This window comes from Lissotriton helveticus, chromosome 9 (genome assembly GCF_964261635.1).
Source record: "Lissotriton helveticus chromosome 9, aLisHel1.1, whole genome shotgun sequence".
Classification (NCBI taxonomy): Eukaryota; Metazoa; Chordata; class Amphibia; order Caudata; family Salamandridae; genus Lissotriton; species Lissotriton helveticus.
Window position 1 is genome coordinate 1,157,588,101 of NC_136070.1, and position 13,552 is coordinate 1,157,601,652.

General features: G+C 42.7%; 1 protein-coding gene across 1 annotated transcript in view; it reads left to right on the forward strand.

Annotated features, from left to right (window-relative positions):
- The window catches only part of FGD3 (FYVE, RhoGEF and PH domain containing 3), a 642,046-nt gene that overhangs the window by 522,292 nt on the left and 106,202 nt on the right, over positions 1–13,552 (forward strand). Inside the window, exons 10-14 of the mRNA XM_078661608.1 lie at positions 236–382; positions 997–1,089; positions 5,982–6,061; positions 6,932–6,962; positions 8,423–8,524. Coding sequence (XP_078517734.1) covers positions 236–382; positions 997–1,089; positions 5,982–6,061; positions 6,932–6,962; positions 8,423–8,524 — 453 coding nt within the window. The remainder of the gene's footprint in view (positions 1–235; positions 383–996; positions 1,090–5,981; positions 6,062–6,931; positions 6,963–8,422; positions 8,525–13,552) is intronic.

Below are 13,552 nucleotides of genomic sequence, written 5' to 3' on the forward strand. Positions count from 1 at the left end.
CCTATTACATGGTGGCCATACATTCAAATCATGATAGATATGACTTAGCGCTTCATCCTAGCATTACAAAGAGTAAGTGTAGGACCTGCTGTTTACAGCAAAATAAAACTGCAAATCTGTATTAGCCAGCAATCTATGAAATACTATTATTCATAGAATTATTTTACAACACCCCAGAAATCATTTCATGATATCTCTGATCATATTTTAGACTTATGCTGTGTTTCCCTCCTAGGAAAAAATGCACAAGCTGCTGGAAGTATATGAACGACTCGGCGGTGAAGAAGACATAGTGAATCCAGCCAATGAACTCATCAAAGAAGGTCACATTCACAAACTCTCAGCCAAAAATGGTACAACGCAAGATAGGTATTTATTTTTGGTAAGTTTTAAAACCGAGGTAATTAAATACTTGTTTAATTAGTAATTTATTTATTTGTTATTTTATGTATGCCTCTGATAAACATGAACCTTGCCCCAGGAATCAGTGGAGTGCTGTAAAGAGCAAGTGGGAAACTGAGAAATGGGACACACGTAATAATTAATAGTTTGTATTATTCCCAAAATTATTCTGTGGTTGTCAAACAAAATAATTGATTATTCAGCATATGCGGCAGTGGGAGGGTCAGAAATTGGTAAACCGCAATCTCATTTGATCATCCCTGAGCTAAAGGGAGGGCAGGGTGGTTTCAGGTTTAATAAAAATGATTCCAAGGTTTGTTGGTTGAAGGGAATGCCTAATATTGAGCTCTTGGTTGGATCACATCTAGGATCTTATGATAGCTAGTTTGCTGGTGTTGGAGTTTGACTGGCAGGGCCAGAAAGTGTTGGTCTCTAATAATAGGGCTGATGCAGTAAATGTTTCTGCACCCATTGAGTAGGCAATTGTCAGTGTGCTGGGGAGAGATTGAAAAATATTTCCTGATCCATCTAGCTTGATGATCACTCATTTGGACGGTCCCTGCTGCCTTGTAAATATGTGTTTTCTCCTTGCAGTTTAACAGTATGCTGCTCTACTGTGTTCCAAAACTGAGACTCATCGGCCAAAAATTTAGTGTACGGGAAAACATAGATATAGCAGGTCTGCAGGTTCGTATTGACAGAGGTTTGTTTTTTGCTAAATTATTTTTCTAGCTTCGCTAAAGATACTTCTTTATGTTCTGGTGCATGCATGTAATTAATAAAAATATGCTGATAGTATTTGCAATTTCCTTCTCGTCAAATTGTTAATACTACTTTTTGTTCAGCAAACCTAGTTGCAATTCATAGGAGACATACCAGACAGAAAGAAAATGTAGACGTTTCCGATAAAGAGAAAATTAAAAGAGAAAATGTAATATTAATTTCAGATCAGCCAGACCTCCTGTTTGTCCAAGGTATCTCGGTAGGGAAGGCATCTCCGCTAAACCGGAGGAGCCTCTCCCCACTGCTATTTCAGCAGTGCGAAAGAGAAAATGATAATAATAGGACACTATTATAATTTTCTATGTGAGAGTCGGGACAGGGCTGGCTCTGTGACACCAGAGCAGGGGAGGAGTGGTTTGCACTCCTCTAAGTGCCCACAACAGTTTGGCCGGCCTTAGGGTTCGGCCAAATCGACATGGGCACTTGGCATGTTCTCCATTGGGCTGTGTTGCTGCAGCCCCATGGAGAACATGCCCAGCCTCCTCAGGCACTGCCTGAGCATCCAAACAGGATGCTGAGACCAATCACAACGCTGCTCCTGCAGCGTAGTGATTGGCTGGGAGAGTCCAGAAGCCTGAGTGCTTCCGGTTCTATAGCAGACCTGAAGAGGACAGAGGAGAGGCAGCAGCTGAGTGGCGGAGAAGTTATGTTTATTTTTTTTCAATTTGTTTTTAATTCACCCCCCCCCCCCCATGTTCCGAGAGAGCTGCTACAGCATCTTTGAATTGATCACTTCCCACAGTCATCCAAGTCCAAGGTGTATTTTTTATGTAATCAATACAAATATTTCAAGCCTGTTGGACCAGCAATTCTCACATCACCTTGTACACACACAGAGATATTTATAGATCACCTTATGTGCTCATCCTTGCATACCCTTTCCCCATTTTGGCTGGTATTGACATAGAATCAATGCCATCTTCCATCCTCCTCTTTGAAATGAGGCAAGCATAAACTGTAGTACAGTCATGTGGACTTCTGGGCACATATTACAAATAGGACATACTGCCCCAGTCTGCTCAGCAGTATATCTTTAAATGGTTTGCCCTGGGCGCAGACTGGGGCAGTGTGCTCTATTACATTGAATGTGCTGCTTAGCAGGCAGGCATGAACTTGTCCCTGCACTGGAAACAGTGCATTAGTGAAAGGCTGATAACTTAATGAAGCCTCTGGTCCTTCTTTGCTGTGCAGGTTGTGACGTGGCCTGCAATTCAAAGGGGGACAGAGATCCCATTGTGGGCGGGTGCAATGAGCGACTGCATGCACCCGCAGGGAAATTTGCCTTTTAGGGGAGCCTGTGGATCTCCTTTTCCCCTTGTCCAAGGACGTCTTCATGGGCACCCTATCTGCCACCTCTATTTGGCACCACATGACAGTTCTTTGCCTCTGCGCCCATGATCTGTCATACGGTGCAAGCACAGAGGCAAAAGGTTTACTCATTTGCATGGAGTCACTCCTTCTTTACAATGAGGGAATGCCCACTCGGTGCAAAATGTGAACAGACGCATCCTTTATTATAGAAGTGCCTTACAAGCATCTGTGACCCTTCTACAATACCATAGTGCCCCCTTCCCTTTGGTATTAAAGAAGCTGGTACAAATGCCCATTGCCCCCCCTCCCGGGGCGCTTACTGTAATACTGCCCCCCCCCCGTGGGTAGATATGCTCCTTAACTATTTTGTACGTGATAAACTAATTTAGATTAAAGAAAATTATAGAAACTCCTAAATCAAGGAGTCTGATAATAGAAACCGCTTTTCATTGTTTGTTTTCACTCTTATTTTACTGGTTGAGGAGTTCTGTTCTTTTTTTTTTTCTCAAATTTTACTGTCCTGTCGTTGCTTTATCTAATAATTGGGCAACTTCTCAACATGTAGATATCTTCTTTGAAAAACAGTTATTTTGTTACAAAGTAGCAAATGTCTTGTAGTAATACCATCACTATAAGAACACTTTATATTTTGGGTGAAAATGAATCCAACAGTTTTTACAAATAAAATAAATATTACATTTGAAAAGAAAGAGACTCTCAAGGGAAAAATCATGCTGAAAGGTATGCTTTATCGCAAGCCGGTAAGAGTGAGAGTCTCCACGTGCATCCAAGGGTCAGAAAAAAAGGTCACCGACAAGTCAAGCGCCATAGAATAGAAACGCAAGAAAGTGCGACAACTATGTTCTTGTCACACATTGCCACCTTCAGAATCTTGCTTCCACAATAGAGTGGTAAAAGGTGTATGAAGCAAGCACTACCTTTCAATTTAAATCCAAATAAATTCCAGGATTTGTAAATCGCAGCAAATCATCCATGAGGGTGTCAAGGTGCTGATTTGTAGGCATGGGGAGATTAAGTGATTTGCCCAGAATCAGAGGATGTTGGCACTGACGCTGAGTCTCAAATGTGGTTCCCATCGGCTCTGAAGTAGGCAGCTCAGGCTGTTACGCCACATCTATCCCCCTCTAACAAGGATACAAAATGACACCAGTCAAAAATGTTTTGTGATCCAGCCCTATATTGTGTTTTTTCAAGAACTGACTAAAAGTTGATTTGTTTTTTCCATTTTCTTTTTTCAATATTTTGAGGTTTAATATTGGGTTCTTTCTAAAGAGAATTCTTATGAATACTTTTAATTGCCAATTCCTAAACTTTTGTCTCAAATCACCCAGCCCTCCCTAACTGATGGCAATCTGTATCTGGAGAATTTTCTGCAATTGCACCATTGCAGTGACAGGTTGGCAACTTTGAACTCCGTCCCACCCATGGATGTAGCGGCACGGAGCTGCATATAAGCGCCACCCTTGTATGCTGACATCAGTTCCTATCTTTCCACTCCTCTGACACAGACTAAAGCTCACCTGTCAAATCTTTCTGGTGCTTTAATGACGTTTACAAAAAATAAATTTTTGTGACAGTATTTCGGGACGACTTCCTTCAGGGACACAGTATTTACGCCATGTTACGTCTGTCGGAAGCAGATGTCAGTCATGGACATATATGAAGTCTGTCTTTTTGTTTTAATAAATAGATTTTATTTGGATCCAAGACAGCATCTTGGACCATCACATCATGCTTAGTTAATCTGCGGTTTAAATGCATTTCTGTTTCAAGCGTGAACATGCTTTCTGAACTACCCTATAATTTCTTCCCTGAATCAAGGCTTCAGAATTGTGCCCATTTTAATCTGCTACCCCATGTAGTCCATCCATGCCAACGCTTATAGCTTCTGGTGTTTTCATAGGCAGCTGTGGGTTTAATAAAGCAGGTTCTCTATGATCCAGGGGTAGTTTAGGCCAACCTCCCATTTCTTTCACGCTTAAGATGCTCTCTACAACTGAATAGTGTCAAGCCCAATAAGGTATGCATATCGCTCCCAATGTTAACATCATCAAGGCTATTAAACAGGGCTATTTGGTGTGAAAGAATTGTCCTGGTCCCCACCACCTCAGAGAGGGATATTGCTATCCTGTTCCAGAATGCCTGAATATGCTCCAATTCCTCCTCCTCAGACCTACATCTCAAGCAAGCTGGAGATAAGTCTCTCTGCATTTACCAAAGCTGATGTCTAATGAGATAAATTTGATGTACGTAGAGTAATTGAAGGAGCCTATATCTCACAGAGATTGCTATCTCCCTGGGGCCATTAGTTCAGTCTGTATCTTCTAGTGGGCCCTTGTCTGTCTCCTATGCCACCCTCAAAGAAGAGTGTGTATATGTATAGGCGGCAGGATCAGCTGAGCTCCCGCCAATGGGAGTGCCCTTAAAAATACAAAGGAGGGAGGAGGTGACACCCACGAACGATTCAGCATCTGAGGAAGGCGTAATGGCCGAAATGCATCATGCTGTGCGGTTTGGTGATTACAAATCTCCAACAAAGCTCCCAACAAGTACCCCGCTGTGTCCTTGGGTTTCCTTGTGAGAAGGTGATCATGTGGCATATATATATATATATATACTGTGATCAAGGGCACCCCGCCCGAAACGCGTCAGTTTTCTTTCTCTGTTAAGCGTTGCTTAATAAAAACCTTTGCCTGGATACTGGATTCGTGGAGTTGTCTGCTTTCCTGGGGACCCGGGACGGCAGTTTTGCTTCTTCTTGTTTTCGAGATATATATATATATATATATATATATATATGATCATTTAATATGGTATCTGTGAAAAGGTGAGCTTGTTTTCCAAGGGGTTGTGGTCATGCATGGATGTGATCATGGTACTCAGATTTATCCAATTAAGGACTTACTCAATGTCTGTCTTGGTGCCTTGCCTTCAAACACTACTCAAAGTCCTGTGACAAATGCTCACTGATGCATCCGAAGGCTATCAAGAAGCATGACCCAAGCTTTATGTCACTAAGAAAATAAGGCAGGTCTAATTCAAGGCCTCAGGACATTCCCTGTCACTGCCTTCAGGTATGTCCAGGATAAAGTTAAAGGATTTATCTAGATCAAAGCACAAAAAGGCCAAAGAGATTTGACTCTGCTCCGCTGATCTGGCTCCAAGGACAAGTCTTGGCATCGACTTTTGACCTTCAGAACGTGTAATGTTTAGACACTTACCCTGAATCAGAATTGGGTTAAGCTTTGCCTGCCGTTCCACCTATGGAAAAAGTGCACCCATTCCAGGTTTTGCCATTTATGGTTGTCCACAGTGGAGACATTCTGACTGAGATTTAGCATTCCTTAAATGTGCATGCGTAATTGTAAGATTATAGGGGGCAGTGATGTTAGTCTTTCTGACTTCACGATTTTAGGGTAGGAAAAAATCATAATAATTTTGACATATTTATGTTATATTTTCAGGTTCAAGAAATTGTCAAGCAAAATGTGGCTCGTACTTTTTTGATAGTAGGAAAAAAGCGTTCGCTGGAATTACAAGCAAGGTAGGATACGGTTCAGTTTTGAAAATAATCATAAAATGTGCTTAAAGTTGTGGCAACCAGGCAGAAATAAACTGGGCTCCGCGTCGGATTTTCTCAAAGGGGAGGATTTGAGAAGGTCTTTGTAGAGGTTTGGGCACCTGAGCAGTAGAAGTCCAAAATGGGGCTGCGGAGAAGAGGCAGGGCAGGATTAGAGTTTATATGAAGGATAGAAATTTGGGGCTTTACATTTTGTCTGCTTTGAGCATCTCATAGAGGCGAAGTGGGTCCCGTACGACTACTGGCTAGACCCTCAGTAATTATGGGGGAATAAGAAGGACACTGTCCATGGGGACCCTCTGTGGCAACTTCAACCATCTGTGGTGTGGGGCAGCCATTCTTCTGGACTTGGGTGTTTCTGCTTTAATCCGAAAAGAGCTTGATGGGCCCCTGATGTATTCAGTTCAAGGCAGCTTCACACCACTGCGTGCAGTGCCACATTTTTGGAAAGATAGTGTGCATGTGGTACCTGGGTTTCTCATTTTATAATTGTCATTGTAAACGTTTCCCTACGTTTATAGCATGTGCACCTCTCTGGCAATCTTTCTGGGGCAGCTCTTTGCCTTTAAAAGACCGCAAAATAGGTATGCACACGAATAAGCACGTTTAAGGTGTCTTATTTCAGTCTGGAAACCATATTCAGTGCTTCTACATAAAACCATATAGTACTCTTAGGACTCTCTTGTTTACTGTCTTGAATATAACGTTAACAGTGTGATTATTTCAGTGACTGAGTTAATTGGTCACCGAAACCATGCTTGTAACCCGTAGCACTGCGCATGTCACCTGAAGAGAACATTTTTATTCATTAATATTGTTATTGATCTTTTACAGAACGGAAGAAGAAAAAAAAGATTGGGTTCAGGTCAGTTACATGTTCTTTTTGCTGATACCGATCTGACAGACTTTTAGTCTAGCAACAACCAGTGCTTAATTTAAGTCGGTGGTTTCTGGTGCTCGGCACCAGCACTTAATTGTCAACACCGGCACTTAATACAGTCTGCCACATGTCCAATTTCGAGATGGACTCAACCATAGTTGTTTAGTAATTCAATATACATTAAAAATGAATAATACCTGCCACCCAACCATTCTTATAGGTTTGGGTGGCCTACAATAGTCTAAATTGTCATACTTGTATGAGTGCGGTGGTTAGTAGTTGCGTTGGTACTGTCATCGGCAGTGCTGGCAGGGGCGATGGGTGGTGCAAGATATAGTGGCCTCCTGACGAGGGCCCGGGCACTTATTATTATTTTTTTTAACAAATGAAGCACGGGAAACAACCTTTCCCCGTTTGGAGTGCGTTTTGTTATACACAAGTTGGTGAAAGGTCAAAGAGAAGAGAATTGTATTGAGAATTGTATTTATTTGTAACCCATATATCAAAAATAGGTTTGGGGTTTAGAAAAATTTGCTCAAAATTTCTCCCCCTTTCTGAACTGACCAAAAAAAGACCAAGGCTATTTTCGCCAGAACTACTGTGTCCACATTCTCACAAGAATAGGCCGATAATGAAACTTTGCATAATAGTGTAGACTCTTATTCTTTGTTTCAGTAGGCACATTACTTACTCAGCATTTGTGCTAACAAATGTTTGGTATGGGGAGTGTTTCTGCACTTGAATCGAAGCAACTCCACTTAATAGTCAGCTGTTGCAAGCTAGGCATTACTCAGACCCAACCTTGTTGACTATTTACCAAGGTTCTCTGCATTATCTCCAACGTGTATAAGAGCTACTCACCATTTACTTCAATCTCTCGCTGGCTGAGGAGACCCCAGCCTCAGAAACTGTTTTACAGACCAGAGGTTGTTTCTGCCTTTTCTGCCTGATAGCTAGAGCTTAACAATACTTTCTTCAGTGTCTCAATGGCCATGCAACATCTGGTGAACCACTGTACAAGCAGGTATGAGCCAAAATAGGTTCATGAGACACCAGCACAAAGTAGATGTGTGCGTGTGGGGGCATCGGAAAAATAAAAAATAAATTTAAATATAAATAGATTTCTTATGACATGTTGTAAGAAGGGCAACGAATGACGCAGATGGACCAAACTATGAGGCTGTGATGAAAGACCTCTCCAGTTAGCAATAGTTCATCTTACTTCATTGCAAAAATGGCTCACCACATTCTGTCTTTAAACAAGGTTTGGGTGATGACAGTGTGAGCTAATACTGGATTAGTGGCTTCCCAGTGACAAGATCACACAGTTATTCATCTAGTTTTGTATTTGTGTAGCCTTAAGTACATACCTTCTTTGAAAAAAATACTATACATATTGTTTCTGTGGGTTATTGAAGCTGTTTTGTGTTTGCTAATTTTTTTAGGTCATTCAGGCAACTATTGAAAAGCACAAACAAAACAGTGAAACATTCAGAGCTTTTAACAGTTCTTTTTCAAGGGATGAGGAACTACCGCCAGTCTCCCCTGTAAGTAAAATAAAGTTCACCTGTGTCAAGCCTTATAGCATTCTGTTGGTAATTTACATTTGTGAGTTTCACTGATTGCAGGAAAAGAACTATGTAAGACAATTTTTAAAAACTTGCTGTTAAACTTGCATCTTTTTTACGTTTTTAAACTCTCTATTACCTGGTGAAAGAATGTAACACTGTGCCTGATGACGCAAACCACACCGTTTGCACATTCCGTGGAATCATTCATGCCTCTACCCTTAGTCCTTCTTCTTTTTCAGCTGATGAGGTTGGACTCAAACATTTGCCATGACTTTTGTCTACAACTAGTCCCATCTTTGTTCAGTAATTACAGGTGTTCGCCCTCAGAGTATACTTCTTGGAATCAATACAGATCCTGAAGTCGTGTCTCAGCTCCGCCCCTAATTTCTATTGGTGTGCGTCATTTAGCGTCATAGCTTATGCTAAACTGAGTCTTCTAATTGTAACTGAGGCTATTTAGTCCCTCCTGGTTGCCACCCTTCCCTCTTTTTGCCCCGCCCACCAGGATTGCATCGTTTACTGTCAGCGGGAGACAATCATTTTGTTATCATTTGGCTTTGGCAAAGGCAGCCGCGTGTTTATTTTTGCATCGCGCTTTCACTTAAAGTGAAAGCGCGATGCAATTATAAACAAGCGGCTGCATTTGCACATGTGAGGACACTTTACCTTGCATGTAGTCAGTTTACCACGCATGCAAGCAGCGCAACCATCTCTGCTTTGCTTCTGTGTATGCTTACATTTTGGCTCCGGGAGTAAGCCCTCTATGGCTGAGCCCGAAATGTGCCCACACAAGATCACTTTTTACTGTTCAATAAAAGCACCTCTGGAGGATAAGGTGACCCCTTCCCTGCCTCTCGTTTTTAAGTCAGGAACTAACTGAAGCTCCGTAGAGGAGAATTTGTAAAAGTTATGTGGGGGCGGAGACCGCGTTGACAAAGGTCTCAGCAAAGGAATGGCGGAACAAGGGAAAAATTAAGTATCTCTCTGTTGTCACCTTTCCCTTCGCCGCGCTGCACTCGGGTGTTTGTGAAGGTTCCCACCGAGTTGCGCAGGTAGTTTTGTGGTGAAAGTGAAATAAAGGCTTCCTGCCCTGTGATTGAAAAGGGGAATCCTTGGCTCTATGACGTCTGCCACTAGCCGCCGTCTCGATCGAAAACGGGGACGCAGACTCACCTACTAATGATTCCTGGCTCCGGCTCGGCCCTCTGCCCTCTAGTTATGAAGGGAGGAACTGCAGCTTGGTTCCACAGGCTTTCTCTGGTGCAGTTTCCTTCGCTGGTCTGGGGGGGGGGCGTCAACTGTAGGGTTGTCCGGTGCACGTACTCGCTCTTGTGAGGGCTGTAGTGACAGCTCTCAGGGTTGGTGCGCAGGAGGCAACGTCTCTGTTCACCTGCTTCCGGCGATTCTGGAGCCTCTGCTCAGCTTGGGAGGTGCGCTGTCGCTGGAAGTTCTGGAGTCCAGCCGTAGGGTTTTGCCGTGCACTCTTCCCGGCTCCAGCCTTAGGGGCCCTGGATGGATTCAATCCCCCAATGGGCTCACAGGAAAAATTCTCGGGACTGATATTAAAAGTGACCCTGCCTGGCTCACCGCCAGGGTCTCCTCGACGGGGTCGGCTCCCCCCCCTCCCTCTCAGCGGCGGCAGGTTTAGTTAAACTGGTATGTTGACATTGGGGTTTACATTTGCTCAACATCCTGTGATTCTGGGCAAATCACTTAAACTCCCGGTTCCTAGAAAAAACAAACATAAAAAATGCAATAGGTCTCGTCTTTCATTAAGTTTAAGCAATTTGCTTTGCTATACGATACCATTAGCAAAGCAAATGGCTTTAACTTAATCAAAGGCAAGACCTATTGCATTTTGTTTTGAGTTTGTTTCAGCACCACAAACCCCTTGTCTCAGTCACAGACTTCGCTCAAAGCCTGGATCATCTATTTCTGATTCTGGTGTTCAGGTATGGTCTGTATACTATGCACTCAGGTCATAGGCTGTCCCTAAGGACTTGACTTTAGCTCCTCAAATGTGTCTGCTATGATGCCAATTAGGAGATTGTCAGTATCGATATGGATAACCCAGTAGTTAATTTGTAAAATAAAAAGTACGGCTCTCCTCAGGAGGCAGCACTAACAGGAGAAATAGGCTGGTGCAAACTGCTTCCTGACGAGAGCCCAGGCACTTATCAGTCTGGAGAGGACTGGGCCTAATGTCTAGAGCTGCCGATTTCGGAGCTGAGAAACCCGGTTTGAGTCTTGGCGTGGCTCAAAATCCTGTGATTATGGGGAAAATTGCCTGCTTTCCAAATGAGTAGGTCCTTAATTGGTCCTATAAGCACTGGTGCTGAGGATTAGGTGCTGGTGCTGAGCACCGGAAAGCCCCTGCTCAAATTAAGCACTGGGGTTTCGAAGAGACAAACCTCTATTAGCTGTTATAGGATCCGCATAGGGACCATGCTGACAGACTGAATTGTTTCTGAACAAAATCATCTCACTTTTAGATGTGGTCTAAAAACTCTCTAGTTCTCCTGATCCGTAATTTTTTTGTGAGATTTCCTATTGGCTGAAACACGCATTGCTAATTAGTCAGTAGCAAAGTGCTGGACAAATGGCATTGCTCACTCACACTGTGAGCCGGTCCTCTTCTCACTGTTCCCTTCCCACCCTACTCTTAGAACATCAGTCTAGACCAGAAAGGAAAAAAGCCTCCCTTTGGGAGTTAAGTGCGTTTTTACCTAACTTGGACAGGATTTGCTCTTTAGTGGTTGCTGCACTAGTGCCCTTTCTGTGCTGCATCAGTCTATTAAGTCCTGGATGCACAAAGAGTAGGGAAAGCGCAGTGAGCACAGCTGACTTTGGCAGTGGTGGCCTCCTATGGCAGTCTGCACCTTTTACACTCACATGTTACACAGTACAGAAAGACCAAAAAGTGCATTGACAAAAACTGGCCTGGGGCCAACTCCAGACTAGCTGCAGTTAGTAAGTAGGCTTAGCCACCAGAAAGAAGAGAACAGAGGGGAACATTACCACTGATCCATGCAGATGGTGACATCAGCACGCACAACAGATTGCAGAAACCGATATGCCCAGAGTCATGCCAAATATATCAATCAGATCTACCATACGTTCTGTTGCTGCGTTCGTTTATGTGCAGATTTCTCCTATGCACTCAGCACTTGATTGCACACCTCAGAAGCAGTGGCTTAGCCAGATTGCAACCGACAGACCAAGTAAAAGAACCAGACTATGACTAACCTGGCCCAAACCTACTCATCTTGGTTATTTTCCAAAGTCTGATTGACTGAAAGATGAAACCTAAGCCTGTCCTTAGCTGAGGTCAGTTTCAACATATTGAGGGCTGGATCAGACTCGAATCAAAGAAGGCTCGACTCATAATAGAACTGTATAAGGAAGTATGTTTCTCGTCAGCCTCTACAAACATGCTTAGCAAGCAACCAGATCAATGCATTAAAAAAAAATCAAGTTATGCTTGCAAATTAGATTCAGTTAAATTTTCTTTTGCATTACAAGCTGCAACTAAGAGCGCAGTAGCTGCTTTCATAACACATCGGTTAAAAGCAATATGAGCAACTTTTCCACATTGTATCACATAACTAGCTGCAACTGGAAGAACTGTGCTCTGCTATCTTGGCTTTACTTTGTTGCTTTGTGTTCAGTTACCTGCAGGTTGTTGCATTTGAACACAGCTGATTGAAGTTAAATCAGGCCACAATCTCCTCTAGTAACAAGTGGCAGCTAGTTAATATCAACCAATTATCCTTTTCAGAGACTTCGAAACTCCCCTGTTTCTAATTCTTCAGACCTGAGTAAACCGTACTTCATTTATAAGTATTTCGAAACGTAAAAGGGACAGTTAGCAGACAATCTAGAACAGGTTGAGTGGTTCATCGGACGTGGCGTCACCCTTCGTTGTACTTCTCACTCAGTGTGTAGCTGGGCACCACTGATCACTCTTTGAAAAGTGTGGGGCACAGCAATCAAACAACAGATGGAAATCACCCAGCACAAATAACGGAGCCACCATTCTAGTAATACTTATTGAACTTCTGATGAGCTAAAAACTCTTACGTCTCTTCTTTTTAATCTTTCTAGCTGCTCCTTAGTGTTGTTGATTTGTTGGTCCACAACATAGTCGCTTTCTTATCAGAGATTGCTATTATCCTAATGCTAGAACAAGCTAAGCAAGAGAAACTGAAAGCTCCAATCTCACCACCCACCTTAATGGAGTTTGCTGCCTTTATATCACTGTTCATACACTATAGTTTTTTTGCTTTCATAAGCTGATTTACAGCAGTGTCCGTCATTCTGGAGTGTCATCTGTTAAGGCTGGATCACTGACAGAATATCGAGGAGCAAAATATCGACCTGCCAAAATATCAATGACAAAATATAGAATGCCAGAATATCGAATTTCTATCTACGAACAGGTAAGTACAAAAATGTCTTACTAACTTTCTTGTCATAGTTGCCTGAGATCTAAACTCCACATTTGAACCCCTGGCCCCTGACGACATTACAGGAATAGAGGTTGATGATACTAGATGGAGCATACCATCATTAACTTTACCGCCAGTTAAGAAATGGTCACCTGTGGTCATCCAAATAAATGCCCTAGCATTAGAATTCGGGCTAAGAGCTGTTAATGGACGTACGCCTTCAGACGTTTCAGGAGCCAACACTTTCAACAGAGTTTCGTGTCCCTCCAGGATTGATTATATCTTGGTCGACAGGAGACTCTGGAGAAATGTGATTGATATGGTCATTATTCCATCTATTGATAGTGACCATAATCCTTTATCCCTCTCTATGAGGGAACTGTGGCCCAGCAAGGAATGTTGCCCTAAAACTGTCCCCAGGATGTCCACAAAAGAAGTCTTACCATCCAACTGTAAGAGGTTTGTTAAATGGCCAAAGATCGCAGTAAACGAACAGAAAACGCAAGTTTTAGGGGAGATTTTGAGTGCCCAGATCAATAAATTAGAGATGGCATGT